Source organism: Leopardus geoffroyi, chromosome D1 (genome assembly GCF_018350155.1).
Source record: "Leopardus geoffroyi isolate Oge1 chromosome D1, O.geoffroyi_Oge1_pat1.0, whole genome shotgun sequence".
Lineage (NCBI taxonomy): Eukaryota > Metazoa > Chordata > Mammalia > Carnivora > Felidae > Leopardus > Leopardus geoffroyi.
The window spans coordinates 81,884,836-81,902,910 of record NC_059329.1 but is presented as its reverse complement, the minus strand read 5'-3'; the positions used below and the strand labels follow the sequence as shown (position 1 = coordinate 81,902,910).

Below are 18,075 nucleotides of genomic sequence, written 5' to 3'. Positions count from 1 at the left end.
GTATTGTATGTATGCATGTATGTGTCTAAAACCAACATTTAAAAATACATAAAAGTATAAGGAAGAAAATTGAATTATTTAATTTTGCCACCCCTCCCATATATATTTTACACACACATTGACATCAGCTCCATTATTTTCTGTTTTCATTTTTATTCTTTTCTCTTTTTGATCTTCATTTTCTTATCTTCATTGTTTGACTTTATTTTTCTTTTAATTTTTTTTAACGTTTATTTATTTTTGAGACAGAGAGAGACAGAGCATGAACGGGGGAGAGTCAGAGAGAGGGAGACACAGAATCCGAAACAGGCTTCAGGCTCAGAGCTGTCAGCACAGAGCCCCACGCGGGGCTTGAACTCACGGACCGCGAGATCATGACCTGAGCCGAAGTCGGCCACTTAACCGACTGAGCCACCCAGGCGACCCCATTGTTTGGCTTTAAAGGAAGGGTCTTGGCTGCTTACCAGCCCTGAGACAATGTGTCTATAGCATTCTGGCTTTGGACCTCTTTGGAGGTCCTCTTTGGACTCAACTTTGGACCTCTTCTGCTTTTCTCTTTCTAGCAGGGAAATATTTTCTAAGAAGGAGGAAAAGGGTATTTCCATGTTTCTCTCTTGCTGACTTCCTCTTTTAAGAATTCTTTCTTTTTCTATGTAAAAGAATTCCCAAATGGACTCTGTGCTTAGGAAACATAAAATTCTTTCTTAAAATTTGTCCTCACATTTAGGAAGAAGCATTTCTTCAAATTGAGAAAGAATTTTCCCTTTAACTCCGATTTCTAACAGAGGAATAGGGCAGATTCCACATCTTCTTTTTCTGAGCAATTTTTTTAAAATGAATTTCTGATAATTCAGGGGATTCCTTAATTAATTAGTAGCTGGATCCTTAGAAGGTTGCTCTAAAAATAGCTTTGAAAAATATTCTAAAATCTGCCACCACAGAAAGTTTAGTGATAATGTTACTTATATGAAAATAGTTAATTGAACAGTAACTAGAAAGAAAATAATCCCCCACTCTCCTGCTGGACATAACATGAAGATTTTTTCAAAACAAGCCTTATCTTCTCTGACTTCCCTCCCAGTTCTAATCCCCTCATTAAAAACTGTTACGGGTAACATATGGATCACCTGGGTGGCTCAGTCAGTTAAGTGTCTGACTCTTGGTTTTTGTTCAGGTCATAATCTCATGGTTTGTGAGTTCGAGCCCCACATCAGGTTCTGTGCTGACAGAGTGAAGCCTGCTTGGGATTCTCTCTGCCTCTCTCTCTACCCCTCCCCCCACTAGCTCTTTCTGTCTCTCTTTCTCTCAAAAATAAATAAATAAACTAAAAAAAGTTAAAAAAAACTGTTACAGCAATGTCTACTTCTCAGCTCATTTGTCATAGCTGCAACTATTCATCTATTTACTTAATCTACAAGTATTTATTGAGCATTCTGCTCTGCGTCAGGCATTGTTCTAAGCACAAAGTTCACAGCAGGAAGCAGTATAGCGAGGTCCCCGTTCTCTCACGGTTTTTTTTTCCTGTTGGGGGAGTCAACAGAAAAGTAAAGAAAATAATTTTAGGTAGTGATTAGAGTTTTAAAGAAAATAAAAAAAGCAGGATAATGTGAAAGAAAGAGAATGTGGTAGACGTTTACCTTAGATAGGATGTATTTTAGTTATCGCTTTGTAACAAATGATCTCCATACTTTGTGGTTTAAAAAAATGGCAATTTAAATTTTTCATGGTTCTATGGGTTGACTGGGTTCAGCTGGGTAGATTTCCTGTTTCACATTTGAGATGTGGTTGCTCATGTGGCCACATTCAGCTGGGAGACCCTTTGGTCCTGCCATGATCAACGTGGCCTCTCACCTTCCTGGGTCTCTCTCTGGGATCCTTCATTTAGTAGTCTAGCCCAATGTTCCTCACACTATGGTGGATAACTTCTAAGAAACAAGGGTGGAAGCCAAGCCAACGGGACTTTTAAAGTTTGAGCCCAGACTTGCCACAGTGTCACTTTCAACATAGTCTATTGGTTAAAGCAAGCAAGATTCCAGGGGAATCCAGGGGCATCCAGATACCAGGGGAGAGAAGTAAAGGCCACTTTCAGATGAGTGAAGCAATAAAGAAATGGGACTATTTCTTTTTTTAAAAATTTTTTTTTAATGTTTATTTTTGACAGAGAGAGAGAGACCGAGCATGAGCGGGAGAGGGGCAGAGAGAGAAGGAGACACAGAATCTGAAACAGGCTCCAGGCTCTGAGCTATCAGCACAGAGCCGGATGCGGGGCTTGAACTCACAGACCACGAGATCCTGACCTGAGCCAAATTTGGATGCTCAACCGACTGAGCCACCCAGGCGCCCCAAGAAATGGGACTATTTCTAATTCATCAGGAGGTAAATGATTATTTGATTACTAACTTGTTTTATTAGTCTTTCAGCTCTGAGAACCTATTGTTGCTCACTGTTGCTACACAGGTGTCTAGAACTGCTACCAAAAATGAATGACAAAGTCAATAAATACTAGGGAAAGATGAGAAAAGCAAACATTTGGTTCATGTTACCTCCTACCCATCTTGTAATCATGAAAGGTGTTACATTACAAATCATAGAATTTTTTTCCTTGAACTTTAATAAGACCCTGATATCCGCTTGACACAGTGATCCCAGTAATTTTTACCAGTCAAGTTGTTATGCATCATATCAGAATTGACAGGAGCCTCAGAGAAGGCTTTAGGGAGGTAGAATTAGCTGGGCTTGGAAAGATATATAAGGTTTGAAAAAGTAGAAAGAAGAGACCAAGGCCTATATGTTCCTTTAGATGGATTAGAACAAGGTGTCCTTTCTTGGCAGATGAATAAAAAAGAAACAAAAGCCAAATAACAAAAAGACAATCTCTTCCTTCTGGCTGGATGCATCCCCTTGGGTTTGTGAACAGACAGAAAGTTATGTGTGAAGAAAAAGGAGCCCCTTTCTTCAGACAGATATACTGCTGGTCCAGGGACTGTGGCTTCACTTAATGCATTTATGGGTTTCACCAACTTCCCATGGTATAAGGCAATTGTGAGAGGGTATTTGGGTAGGAGCAGTCTCAGGGAGACATAAGTGAAGGTTATGCTTGAGTTCTTCATTTTCAACTCCAGAGCTCCTCTTTCTTATAAGCAATGGTCTTTCAGGTTGAAGATTCATACCTACAGTTCTTTATTTTAGGACCAGTTGATTCTACCCTGCTATCAGCTGGGTTTATAATGATGACTAGCAAGTATCCAACAATGATTATCTTTCCTCCATGTCAAAACCACCCATTGAAGAATGAAAGCTCCAATCAACCAGATGTTTTGTCTACATAATGCCAAACTATTAGTTAGACTAAATCAACACCTCTCATCCCCTTTAATTGTCTTGCCAACGTGTAGGGGAAGCCCTAATGAAGGGAAAGACCAGAAATCCAGTCTTTTTGTCTATGGAGGCCAAGGAAATAAAATTAGCCTGTTGCTAGATGCTTTCACTTTTCAGTCAGATGTTGGGGCTTTATAACCATGATATTATATGAAATATATGAATTTGCATCAAGATGCCTAGAACACTCTAGTGTCTCTATGTGCTAATATATTAGACAAACTTTTATAATACACATCTTGCTAAAATTCTATTTTCTTTATGCCTTGAATCCTATAATAAATTCATTACCTTAGGGAGGATTTTAGTATGATATTCAAGATCCTAGTCTAACTACTACCAATCCCTGGTCCCAATACATCATTTTTTTACATGTTATAAAACAAGGGTTTCTCAACCATGATCTATTGACATTGTGGGCCAGATAACACTTTGTCATAGTAGTTGTCCTGTGCACCATTGGATGCTTACCAGCTGCCTTGGCTTCTTCAAAGACTGATTGCTATATGTCACTTTACACTTCATAAAATGGTGTAGCACCCATGCCAGACCATATACCAAGCTGAATTCTCTCATTTGGTCTTCTTCAAAATCCTAGGCAGTTTCAATCATTTACCACACACAGCCCTGATAACAAAAGGAAGAGCCATGATCAGTGCATGTCAGGCTGTGTCCGTGAGTCTCTCCTTAATGCTGTGTTAAAGTTTATAATGGTTTAGGAGATATTATCCATGAGATAGTTTGATTTGGTTGCATCTTCCTGTTATTGAAAGATGGAGCACCTGGGAGAAAAAGCCAATTGAATTCCCATCTTCCCTGTGTATTTCCATTCCAGGGCTTTCATTTGCTTTTAATGACTTTCTCAGGCCTTCCTCTTGAGAGTGAGACCTTCCAGGGCTGAGCTCAACCCAAACATGAAACTTTTGGGAAAGGGTTAGGAAAGTCTGTTCATCTGTTTTTGTAGAAGAGGGAAAAAAGATATAAAGTACCTTTTCTCCCATTCCCAAAATAACTTAGTGTTTGGGCTTTCAAATTAGCATGTGGTCAGACCTTTATGAGAAAGTCCAGAATTAGTTTAAAAAGGCTTGAATTTAAGATTCCCCTTCTCTCCACTTACTGAGCAGAGCCATGAGCATGAACACACTGCTCATCAGATATTGATGAACTTGTGGGAGAATAGCCTGTACAGAGTGGTCCACAGTGGCTTCTTTGGGTTCTCCTTTGGGTCTTTCTCCTTCATTTTTCCTTTGGTTCTCTACTCCACAGGATCTTCTCCAAGTTTGCTATTCATTCTATAAAACTCCCTTATTAACACGCAACCGGGGGTTCATTCATTTGTCCATTTAAATGTATTTTGAATTCCTAAGGAGTGCTAGACACGGTGCATGGAGTTTTATGTGTATTATTTCATTTATTCACCCCAACTGTACTTTGAGGTTGGTATCATCATCACCAATTTCCATAAAAGAAACCCAGGGTGTGGGGAGAATAAGTAAACTGCCCTTGGACATTAATTCTGCAAGTACAGAAGAGGTTCAACCCAGAGGTTTATCTGTTGGCAAGCACATGTTTTTTCCACTGCAAATCATTATTTCTTGTAAAGCTAGGAGATGTTGGTTATTGTTTAAATTACAAAAAGAAAGTTTGGAGGAACTTGATCTTGTCCAAAGGAGCCAGATCTTTGATTAACTTGAGGTGGAAAGGAATAAATGGGGCTGTGGGTTCCTGAATGATGGAAGACACATGGGGAGAGATGTCAGATCAAAATACAGAAGAACTTCCTAAGAGTTGAAACTCTCCAACAGATGAATGCACTCCTACAGAGAGAAGGGAGTGCCCCATAATTTGAGGAGTGCAAGCGTGGGCTCTATAATCACTTGGAAAGGCTGTAATATTATAGGGAAGATTCAAGCAGCTGATGACCTGGTGAGTATTGAGCTTGGCCCTCGGGGCTGTGATTCTATGACATCTTGGCCTTAATACCATGAATTTATATGACCCAGAATAGGTTTCTTCACCTGTTTAGACTTCAGATTCTCCATCGGTGAAGGTTATTTCTAGCTCTGATGTTCTCAGCTCTCAGGGCCAAAACTATATGTAAGAATATAGTTACAAGTACAGTTTATTACTATTTTAACCTTACAGAGGTTAACAAAATATTGAAATCTTGGGTTTCACTCTCAGGTTGGCTGGCTCAATCCTGGAAACTTGAGCCTGGGGTCAAGGTTCTCTCTTGCTAATTTTCTCTCATTTCTTTCTCAGTTAAATCCAAAGTTTGTTTTATTTAGCTCCTTGGTCACTGAGGAAAAACTTTCTCCAACTGTTCCTGAACTCCTGACTTAAAGACCTCCTGGTACTTCCAGAATTAGGTTTCCCTTAGAGAAACCTAATAGATAGAACAGCTCAGAAGAGACTGGTAGTCAGAGAAGGGACTTTGGCAAGGCTGGAGATCTGGGAAGAGACAACAAAAAGAGTTGGCTTAGGTATCAGGTGACATTCTAGAGAGGTAGCTGAGCAGTTTACAAGCAATACTTGTGAATGGTTGTTGCAAAGATTACCTGTGTTAAATATATGTGACACTTCCAGAATAGTGTGCTGGACACGTGGTAAGGAGTGTAAAAATATTGTCTATTGTTTCATTGTCAGTACCATTATTATTGCAATTATCACCCTCTGAATCTAGTTCAGTGATTGCATATACTACGTACCCAATAAATATTTGTTGAATGAATACAAAATGAATGAACAGTCCCTTGGAAAAATAGTTTTTAAATAATGGTTGAAAATCAAAGTGATGGCTACATGTTTGGTAATGGTAAGGTTTTTACAGAGGAAATGGGAAAGCCCTGTAAACTCTGACATCCTGTTAATATTATGTCGTTATTGTGAACTGTCAGTCCAGATTTTTCACTGTGATTCTTTTTATGGTGAAACTCTCGGAAATTATAGGGTCTATGGAAAATGTGATTGTGGGATACGTATTTATCATTAGTCTGGCCTTTGCCAATTTCTAAGCCTGAATGAGTTTTTGTTTGAGCCAAACAGTTAAAAATCATTGTACTTCTGAAGTTTTCCAAGTGACCAAAATGCCTCTAATTAGGAAAGCAATATTGCTTATTCATTCCTTATATGTATTGCTCATTATATGCATGTATCACTGGGCCAACACGTCTGCTTTCATATTGAAGAGGATGTAGATTCAAGTCTTTGCTGGGCATGAGTTGCAGGGGTCACCGTGCCCTATCCTGAGTCCTTGTTCAGCTGAGCCAAGGCCCCTTCCCTTGCAGCCTGGGTAGAGGTTGCAAGGGAAGGAGCAGGCAAGTTAGAGAATTACTGAGCTGCCTTCTTATTTTATAAAGTCTTCAAAACTACAGATGTTCCCCAGCTACTCCCACTGAAGCCCACTTAAATGTGTGGGCGTAACTAAGGCTTGGATCATTCCAGTCTACCAGCACAGGCAAGCCCATGACCTGGAGACTCTAGAGGCCTACCAGGCAGTTGGGGACAGCAAATCACACAGACAGAGTCTGGGGTTACGTAAAGAGGCTCATGTTTTCACCCTACTGCTTTCCATATCAAGGTGACCGCAAATGGGATCTCGCCTTCACTCTTGTAGGCCCAACAACTGAATTTTTCCAAGGTACCCAGAACCAAATATGCAATTGGTGCTCAATAAATATTAAGAATTAATATTCCAGGGCACCTGGGTGGCTAGTTGGTTAAGTGTCCGACTTCAGCTCAGGTCATGATCTCACGGTTAGTGGGTTCAAGCCCCGCATCAGGCTCTGCACTGACAGCACAAAGCCTGGAGTCTGCTTTGGATTCTGTGTCTCTCTCTCTCTCTGCCATTCCCCCACTTGCACTCTGTGTCTCTCTGTCTCATGAAAATAAATAAATGTTTTAAAAAATTTTAAAAAAGAAGAATTAATATTCCTACTGTTTCTCACCTGTAGCCCTGTTGCCAAGTTGTGAGAGTTCTTTCACTCTAGCTACCTGTATCCTGAAATTCCCATTTCATGCACCTCACCCTCATGCTGGAGGCAAAGAGCAAAGGCACTGTTAACATTTGGAAAGAAAGGATAAGTAAGATTTCTAAGTTATTTCCTGCTTCAGAATTCATTCTCTTGGCCCAAATAGCAAGGACGGTGTAAACACATGTACAGTAGCATCTCTTACATGAATGGGAAAAAATGCCTTTTGGCTTTGGAGGTTCCTGCCTAGAATTGGAAGGAAGGTCCATACTGGTTTGTGGAACATACATAGAAAGTCTAAGGCTTATTTGAAATACATTTTTTTTTAATTTCAACCTTTTCAAAAGGTTGCCTCTTCTGAAAAGACAGTCTTCAATGAGCTACACGTGGTCAGACAGTGTGGGATTAGTGGCACTTTTGCTGAAGATTATAGTAACTCCTTTCCATACATGGGCTTATCAAATCCTCACAAAATCCATGCAAACTATGTGTCATAATCCCCACCGTACAGTGGGGAGAACTGAGTTACACAATTTGCTTAGATTCTGCAGTTAATGAATTGCAGAGGCATTACGGGAAACAGTTTTCTGCCTCTATTTCCCACATTCCTAACAGCAAGAAGAGGGAGAGAGAGAGAGAGAGAGAGAGAGAGAGAGAGAGAGAGAGCAAAGGAGGAAACAGGAAAGAAGGAGCTTGGCTAAGCCAAGGGGGAGGGGGAAACCTAGGCAGAAGAAAACTGACACTTGAGGGGTAGGCAAAAATATAATTCAGAGCAAAGCAAACCCACTAGGTTTTCTGCTCTTTATAATTTAATTTGTAGTAAAATCATGTGGAAAATGTTAGTGGTTGACTCAGTGGGACTGCCAGCAAAGCATACATTTTGAAAGTTGAGTGGAGCGCCCACATTTGCTTGGTCTTGGAATGAGCACTGGGCAAAGATCAAAGCAAGACAAGACGTTCAGGAAACACGTTTCTTTAACTGCCTGCAGGAGGAAACTTTTCACAACTGGAAAATGTTCGCCATTACTGCCAATCTTGGAGCATGGAGGCTTTACCTCATTAATCATAACTGTCAGGTTCCTCTCTGTAAACAGCAAACTGTTGACACACAAAATATCTTCTGTGTTTGTGTGCGTGTGTGTGTGTGTGTGTGTGTGACGAATAGCAAAAAAGGGAAATGGTGCAAGGTATAAGCCTTCTGAGAAAATGCTTCCTAGAGTCAAAACAAGATGCTCTGTGTCTTTACCAAATACATGGCAATGAGAAATTCTGAAGTTATCAGAAAACCTCAAGAGAAAAGTTTTACATTTAGATATAGTGTATCTACTTAAAGCTCCTGTGAAGAAAAATTCAGAGATGCAATGATGATGCTTGAGATCATTAATAAAGGGAAGATAGATATCTAAGCTTTAGTGCAATCACAGTTGTTTTTGTGTACTAGTCTATTATGTGAGGCATTCCTGTGGTTGAGCGTAAATCTCCACCTTTGCTGGTGTGTAATTCCAGCCCATCAAGTAGGTTAGACAGGGCTTGGACTGGCGGGCCACAGATGGGGCTTTGAGTCACAGGGGTCAGCTGGGGTCCATATATTTCCTGATGTAGCCAGGGGAGCAGCTGAATTCCATTCCTACATATCCAACCACCTTGGTGGGGGCAGGGAAGATCAGGAATCTGAGAGAGTCAGTGCTGTCAAATCCAAAGTTTGAGGAAGAGAAGAAATGGAGCCAAAGAGTTATAGAATTGAGAAGATTGAGAAGGATGACATTCTTCTTGGACAAAAGCAACAATGGGACATGTCCCAACAATGGGACAAGATTGAGGCCAGTTCCTGCCACCTTCACCACTACCACATTAGATCAAACCTCCATCATCTCTCATCAGCATGACCTCATAGCCACCTAACCAAGTGGCCCTCCTGCTTCCATTCTTGCTTCCCTACAGACAATCTTTCCCAGAGTATCTTTTTTGGGTAAATCAGATCATATCACTCCTCTCTTTAGACCTTCAGTGAGTTGCAATTTAAATGGAAATTGAATCATTGATATTTGGGTAAAATCCAAATATTATTCATTAACACTCATTTATATTAGTTACATATGCATATATATGCTATCCAAATATATCATCTCCTTAGATCTCCTGTGCATTAAAATCATAACAATATCCAAATTTCTTATGATGGCCATCTGGTTTCTATATTACCTTGCTCATTTCTCCTAATTTCAAATTCTTTAATCCTTTCTTTGATTTACTCTGCTATAGCCCCATTGCCCCCCCCCCCTTCTCAAACATATAAAATTGTCTCTGCTTGAAGGACTTTGTACTTACTGTTCTTTTACCAGGAACGTTCTTTCCTGTAACATGCACATTCTTGGCCTTCTACTCAAGATTTAGGGCTCTGTTCTAATATCTCTTACTTCCTCAGAGAGATCTTCCTTAAGTATCTTAACTAAAATAGTACATATCACTGCCTGGCATTCTATTATATATGTATTTAGTTTATTCCTTATAATTTACCCCCCCCAAAGGAGTCCTAATGACTCATTCAATTTGCATATTTCAATATCAGATCAAGGAAAGCATGGATTTTGTCTGATTGCTGTATCCTGAACAGTGCCTGATACTCAGTAGGCATTCAATGAATGTATTTTGTTCCAATTTTGGCATACATGCTGCTGAAGCAAGCACTCAGTGAACGTATTTTGAATGAATGAACAGATAAGTGAAAGGCATACCTGTAAGGTAAGTGGTGGCTGGACAAGAATTCCTCATATCTGGCTTCATTCCTGACTGAATAACTTTTCTAGCTGTGAACATTGAGCTCCCATCACCAAATGGTGACCATCACCAAATGGTGAACACCATGAACTGTCCTGGCCAGTTCAGCATCTATAAATGTGTGTTATCAAATATGATAGTACGTGGGAAAGTTCTTGGAAAATAGAATATTTAGCAAGAAGCCAGTTGTCCTTAGGCAAAAAATCACAGAGCAACACATGCACGCATAAGAAGATACCTCACCCAACTTAAAATCAAGCAAAGAAATAAATTCTTTGAGAAAAATTGGGTTTGTATATTTTTAACTAAGGAAATCATATAAGGAAAATGTTCATTTTACAGGCCATTTAGAATAGGAAGGGAGTTAAGAAATTATGTGTCTAGTGTCCTGCCTTCAGAAAGTAGAAGCAACATTAGTGGTTACTGTGACGGTAGAGGAGACAGACCGTCTGTATTCGAACCTTGACCCCATTCTTGTCTGGCTGTGAGACCTTGAGTAAGTCACTTAACCTTTTTGTGTCTCAGTCTCCTATCCAAAGAAAATAGAACATCTGCCTGAAACATAGCACTGGGAGGATTGTATAAGATAATGTACTGAAAACATTTTGTTTAATATTTAATAAATATTAAATATTTATCATTTAATGATGTCAGCTGTTTAATAAATATTGGCTATTATCTTCATTTTACAAACACCAGGATGGAATTTCAGAACATTTAAGGGATATGCTTAAAGTTGCACAGCTAATACATGGTGGGGCAAGATCTAGAATCCAGAATCTCTCCTTCCTGAAGCACACTGGGGAGATTTAAGCATTTTTAAAAGGTCTATGCTACTGAGCATATTTAATAGCTAACAAAGACATTTACTACAAAATAATGTATTACTAGAATATCACTTTCACCTAAAGAAAAATGTTGTTAAAGAAAATGAAGATATGTTTTTTAAAATACTGAAAGAATAAGTACACCAAAATGCAAATAGTGCACGTATGCTGGGGGGAGTTTGAGAATATGAATGATTTGGCCTTCTTTGTGTTTTGCTGTTTGCATGTTATTAGAATATGATAGCTATGACTTGTATAGTTGGAAAAGTGTTACTTAAAAACAGAATAACAATAATGACAGCAACAATGAAACCCCTGTATCTCTTGAATGTGTAATCATACCAAATCCTTATTTTATTTATACTGCTTTCCATTTCCCAGACAATTAATTCTAGTTTGGACTCTTGCTAAGCTCCCATAGAAGCTGGTACATATACCAATCTTATATGCTGCCATGTTCTGATTATTTAGGTGTCCTTTTCCTCACGTGCCAAATTCCATTTTCTATCCTGAGTACCTCATCTAGTGGCCCTTTCAAAATGTTGGATGAATGACATATCCATCAGGATCCTTACTCTGGAGATAGTATTCCTAAAGTCAACCCCAATGCCAAAATCTTGAAGATGATTCGCATAATCTCATTCTTGATATTAGTGAGTTATCATTATGCATTTGCATATTCTAACTAAGACTTAAGTCTCCAGTTGTTTTTCCTTTTATATGAAAACACTGATTAGCCACTGGTAGCATTTATTATCTCATAAGCGATTCTTGCTCCTTATCAAGAAGATTTTAATAATCATCCTCTGAAAAATGTCCGAAGGAAATTTGAGCATATTACCCTTTCGGGTGATTTCATATTGTTAGTGGTTTTCATGAGCATTTTTATTACCTGCTAAAATAGTTTACAGTCTAAGTTTCGAGGCTGCTCTCAGAAAGCTTTGAGCCTATTTCCCTAGCAGAGTTATAAACAAGTTTAAAAGGCAATGGAAAGTATGTAAAGTATGGGACAGCCTCCCCGTGCTGCCTTCCACAACGCACCTCCACCAGCGGGCTTCCGCCAGCTTCTGTGAGTGTGGCTTTGGTTGCTGCAGAGGCTCTCATGGCCTGGTGTCCTTTATCAACAGACTCTGGATAGATACCTATGGAATGTTTCAAAGTAGGTATGTGGAAATTTTCACATGGTCTGATTGGGAGAGCGGTGAGGAGTGGCATTTAACAATGCATCGCACAGAGACAGTATCAGTAAGGAATTCTGTAAACATGGGAGCCACTCAGCTTCTGACCGACGACAGTCAGACATCTGAGCTGCTAGAGGATGTAGGTTGACTGGCCTATAAGGACAACATTTGCAGTGGATACCTGGTGGCCCCAGTGAACCCCTACCCTCCACCCACACTCTTTTTTTTTTTTTTAATTTTTTTTAACGTTTATTTATTTTTGAGACAGGGAGAGACAGAGCATGAACAGGGGAGGGACAGAGAGAGAGGGAGACACAGAATCCAAAACGGGCTCCAGGCTCTGAACTGTCAGCACAGAGCCCGACGCGGGGCTCGAACTCACGGACCGTGAGATCATGACCTGAGCCGAAGTCGGACGCTTAACCGACCAAGCCACCCAGGCGCCCCACAGGTACTTTGTTTTTTTATTTTTATTTATTTTTAATTTTTTTTAATGTTTATTTATTTTTGAGACAGAAAGAAAGCGCGAGTGGAGGAGGGGCAGAGAGAGAGGGAGACACAGAATCCGAAACAGGCTCCAGGCTCTGAGCTGTCAGCACAGAGCCCGATGCGGGGCTCAAACCCACGAACCGTGAGATCATGACCTGAGCCGAAGTCGGACGCTTAACCGACTGAGCCACCCAGGCACCCCTGTCCACCCACACTCTTATTTGATCTATGTTCCACTAGATAATCATCAGTTTGAAAAGTGAGAATATAAGTGGAGAATATAAGACATCACCCAGTTCTCACCTGGAGAACATAACCTAGGCTTTCTGAGCCTCCTTTAGAAAACCAAAGATAATAATAATACCAGTAATAATAGTAAGTAACATTTATTGAGGATTCACTCTGTGTCCAGTACTGTTTGAAGCACTGGCATAGGTTAATTCTTTTTCTCTAACACTTTCCTTACAGAGTTTGTTGCTAGAATTAAGAGAAGTAACTCAGGCCCTGACTGATAATATTGAGTTCTCAGAAAAAGTTAGTTGTTTTTTTGTTGTTGTTTTTGTTATAAGTAACTACAAATTATAACAATAACAAGAAATTCCTCCTACTCCAAATAAAACTCCACAAGGCTTTTAAGCAGTTTTAGTTAGATTAAGTCCCAAGGCTTTGTAATATCCCAGAATTACCTACAACCTCACTCAGTACCTGACACGTATGAAATGGTTGACATTTATAAAAATAATGAGTATCTTAAGTTGTACGGGTGTTTTGTAAGGTTTCTCATGGAAGAAAGCATGTAGTTTTCTTTAGATTCTCAAAGTATTATTTCATGGTCTAAGAAATAAAGGAGCACTATTTAAAAGATTGTGTCACCTCGAGATTAAGGAGGTCCTAATAAGCATAACAAGGAAGTAGGGAGGAAAGGTCTAAGTGGGGCTGGCTCCCCACCGTAAGAGGATTTGGAAAAGCCTTGTGATGCTAGCCTCTGGGTTGGTAACAAGGACAGATCACTCCCCCCGACCTGGAAATTCTCATTTGCCCTCTAGGGTCATTTACATAAGACTCTGTGGGATTACTGGCTGTACATCTAGCCTTGAATGGATGATTCAATGTCAGATAATTTCGTTCTGGTTTTGCAGGAATCATAGAATGTTCACACTAGAAAGAAGCTCATACATAATCTGTTTCAGGGTTTTCAAATTTGTAGCACATGTGCCACCGCTCTCTGTGCCCATGGAAGGCATTTCTAACTGGGGACAGCACTCTTTACATCTGTGCCTTTTAAATCCTTAGCACAGTACTGTACGCAGCCCTTAGGGACTGATTGAAATCAGCATGCACAGGAGACCAGTTTTCCAGCCATATCACCTGCTTACTGTTCTCCTATCCCAGACGGGAAAATCGAAGAGATGACATTTAATGTGTCTATGGATTAGTCTTGGATACTTGGAAGTGAGTGATGGGGATGTTTTGAGATATTAAGTGTGGTGACAACAAACTACAATCATTTAAGTGCCAAAAGTCATCTCCTGTTTTTTCCCCTCATCTTTCATAGAATAAAGAAGAAAACCCTTTTAAACAATCATTTACCCTCTCCCCACACACCAGTACAGAGGCAGCTAAAAGCAGACCCCTGAGTGATGAAAAGAAATTGCAAATGATTCTTTTAAGTATTATTCCATGTGTTTTCCTTTCTTATTTTAAACACTGAGGTAGCGATGCAAAGGTTCAGGTCTCAGACCACTCCCTCTCATCGCTCAGCATCCTTGAAAAGAGCAATGTGGAAAGTTCTGTACTTAAATCTAAGAGACTTGGAGCTGTTACAACAAGCTGATGATCAGTCGCTTTCTGGGCCTCAGTTTCCCCTAGAGTAATAGGAGGATATATTGGAAACATCATTGCAATAGGAAACTGGATTCTTTGTGCATGAGAGAGAAAAAAAAATTGTTCACTGTTGAAAAGTAGATTATGCACATATTTATTTTTCTGTGTGTGTGTGTGTGTGTGTGTGTGTGTGTGTGTGTGTGTGAGTGAAAGGAAAGCATATTTAAGATGAGAGTGAGGGGCTGGGGAAAGACATGAAATAAAGTGCATCTCCACCTTTTAAAGTCATTGATCAATGACATAGACCTGGCTTCATAATTATTAAACATCATTACAGTTCCTAGAACTTAGAATGGAGCCCTCCCTCTGCATTCTGAGGGCATAAAACTTATGAGCCTTGTCATCAACTTTTCCAGTTGATGCTGCAGAAAAAAATGGAGAAATTGGAGTTTTTAGGCAGACCAGCAGAGATCAACTTCTGGCAAGACCCAGATTTTTTTCTTTTGAACATGGGTAAGGGTGGCCAGGGTAGGGAGGATTGCCAACTACATAGCCATCCCTCTCCCTTCTTTATCGCATACTTTGAGTAAACTGGCTTAAATCCCACCCTTCTCTTTCCTCTTGCACGGACTCCTCTTTGCAATACAAAAGTTATGGATATCAATTAGAAAATAAGCCAGCATTATACGAGAACATATTTATTGGCTGAATAATAAAACTTAGTTCAGGAGTTATTAGAACTAGAATCCCCCCCTACTTGAAGTACAAGTTTCCAGTAAGCAAACAGAAGAAAACCCCCAAACCAGAACGAATACATTGGTAAGCTACAACATAGGCATTTGGGGGTGTGTTCAAACAATCGACTTTTTTTTTAATGGACTGTAGCTCTGAGGACACAGGCATGCAGTGAGAGACACAGCAAGTCAGCTTAGCAACGTGAGTGTGTACCCCCCACAAAGCTTGCACTTCCTCAGTGTGGCCACTTCAGCTTACACACACTCACAGAGGCACCTCAAACGTCTCCCTGCAAAGGACTATTTGCATATAGCTTCCAGCCAATACTCTTACAAAACCCCCCACAAAAACCCAAAAAACTAAAAACAAAACCTTGAAGACCACGGTTAATAAATTAAGAGAGAAAAAGAGGAGAAACAGGCGTCCGCTGGCAGGCAGGCCGCACAGCACCTCAGACAACTGACAGCTTTCAAAGCCCAAGAGGGAAGGCTGAAGGTGAAAAGGAACCATGTGCTCTGCTCTCTGGGTATTTTCTCCAGGATGGGGAAGGTTAATCACTCCCTCCTGCATAAACCGTGTCCTTCTAGACGTGGCGGAAACAGGTGTCTGTGCAGAGTTAGAAAGTCCTCTAAGAAAGGCTGGAGGCATGGCTTTAAATCGGTCTTTCCAAGTAACAAGTCAATAGCGATCCCATAAATAATGTACAAAAACAAAACAGCTCGGCCCTCGCTTATTTCTTTTTAAAGATCACTTCAGATGATTCTCCAAGTGCAAATCCAGATATAAAAAATAATAAGTATAAGGGAGACGTTAGCCCCGGCTTCTGTCCCCACCCTCCACAACGGGGCTTGATTTGATGCCCTCTCCCAGGCAGCGCGCCCTCACACCTACACTTTAAGATAATCATTTTTCAGCCGACCCAGCCGGGTCCCATGACTCCGGATGGTGAGGGCCAGCAGCTCGTATTTGTCCCTGAGCCCCACAGAGATGTCGAGTGTTTCCTTTAGCAGGGACCTGGTGTGGACCAGCATCCCCAAGAAGTCCTCGTTGAGCCTGCTCTCTTGCCGGCTGTCCTGTTCCTGGCCCTGCTTAAACTTGCTTTCCAGCTCAGTGAGGGACTTGTCCGAGTTGGAGTAGGCGTCCCCGATCTGGTGGGACTCCCGCCGCAGGTACTTGCCATAGCTCTCTTCCCCGTCCAGGTCGTAGGAGATGCTCTTGCTGATGCCCTCTAGGACACGCCCAGCATCCTCCACCTGGCGGCCCAGCACGGTGAACTCCTCCCGAAGGCTGAGGCTCAGCAGACTGCTGGCCTGGCTCCCCTCCCCCTGGGAGCAGCGCCGGTGGTCACTCACCCTGAAGAGCAGCTGGCACTTCTCGGGGTCATCATTTTCTTCATAGTCCCCGTCGGGCACGAAATAGTGGTGCAGGGTCCCATTGGACATCTCCGGATAGAGAGGGCCATCGAAGTAGCCCTGACACAGGTGGCAGAAGAAACCCATCCAGAGAAACTTCAGCAGCACCATCCTGGATAGGCAGGATGACAGGGGACCCCTGGAGAAGACTGTTCGCCCAGGCACGATAGAGGGGAGGGGGTCCCCTTGGCAGTCAGTGCCTCCCTAAGACGGCGACAGCCTCGGTCCCCGCCGGCTTGCTGCACCCTGGCCCCGCCTCCCCAGCAGGCTTCATGTGGCTGTCACCAGCGCCTGGGTAGCGCAGGAGGCGCCCCGGCTCTGCGCTCCTGCGCTCTGGGCTGGAACTCAGCCGGGTCAACCCAGCGGGATCGAGGGCAGGAGAGGGAAGCCCTCCTCCAGGGCGCTGGCAGGCCGCGGGCTCTGCTGCCCCACTCTCTCTCAGAGTTCCCCCTTGCTCCTGAAAGATGGAGCCTGTGGCTGGAGAGAAAGACTCTGGCCTTCTGATACTATTTCAACCTCTGCACTGGGTGGGAATGCGGAGCTTTTCCTTTGGCTAATGATATCCTGAGGATCTCTCTGCTCTCAAATTACAGCTGGTTTCGTCACTTGGAAGCCAGGGAACAAGTTTGGAAAGAAACCTCTCGCCAGGTCTCTTGTTATTAAAGGTACAGGGTCTTTTTTTTTTTTTTTTTTTTAAAGACTGGAAGGGAAACCTTGCAAAATAGAATTTAACTTGAAGGAGAAAACGGGAACAGGGTGAATAGAATTCCCACCACAGGAAGATCGGTTTGCTATTAACATATGGGGGGGGGGGGAGGAGGGAGGGTGATTACCCTGCAGGAATAGTGCTTCACATTTTAAATAAGTACCAGTTAGATTGGATTTGTTAAGTATGCCTATCATTATCATTTTCAAAGTTTGTGACTTTGAAGGCAAATTTGCCTTGTAAGACATGGCAGTTTTGTTTGGAAATGATTAGTTAAGTAAAATTTTTAATAACAATACCTGGAAAACAATAGCAATATAGAATACTGATTATTGCAGTAATCAGCTGCTAGTCTGTACAGGAACAAAAGCTGAAAATGGAATTTTGCTGGCTTAATAAGTAAGTGAACCACTGAGAGGATGGTTTAATCTTATGAAAAACCATCCATGCTAAGCTTCTGCATTGCATCTTTAGCCTAACACCACTATTGTCTCTTTTGAGATACTTACAAGTTTTTGAAGAATGTAGGGCTGGCACTCTTATCTCCATTTTCCAGATGGAGAAACCTAGGGGCACAATGGGAAACAAATTGTTTACAGTTACAAAGTTAGATTGTAGCAGAACCAGCACCCATTAAGTCACAGGGTCTTTTCATTTAATTTAGAAAAAAACAAGTATTTTTTTTTCACAAGGCCATTTTAGTTTATGATCTCTGAGTTAATTAGAAAATTGCCATCCATCAGGCTAACTCATTTGTTCAAGAAAATTTATTGA

General features: G+C 41.2%; 1 protein-coding gene across 1 annotated transcript; it reads right to left on the bottom strand.

Moving 5' to 3' along the window:
• Positions 1-15,130: 15,130 nt before the first annotated feature.
• FIBIN (fin bud initiation factor homolog) lies at positions 15,131-17,185 on the bottom strand. Its single transcript, XM_045484813.1, has one exon. The coding sequence runs from the start codon at positions 16,704-16,706 to the stop codon at positions 16,071-16,073; it is 636 nt and encodes a 211-aa protein (XP_045340769.1). The 5' UTR covers positions 16,707-17,185; the 3' UTR covers positions 15,131-16,070.
• Between the last annotated feature and the right edge of the window lie 890 nt (positions 17,186-18,075).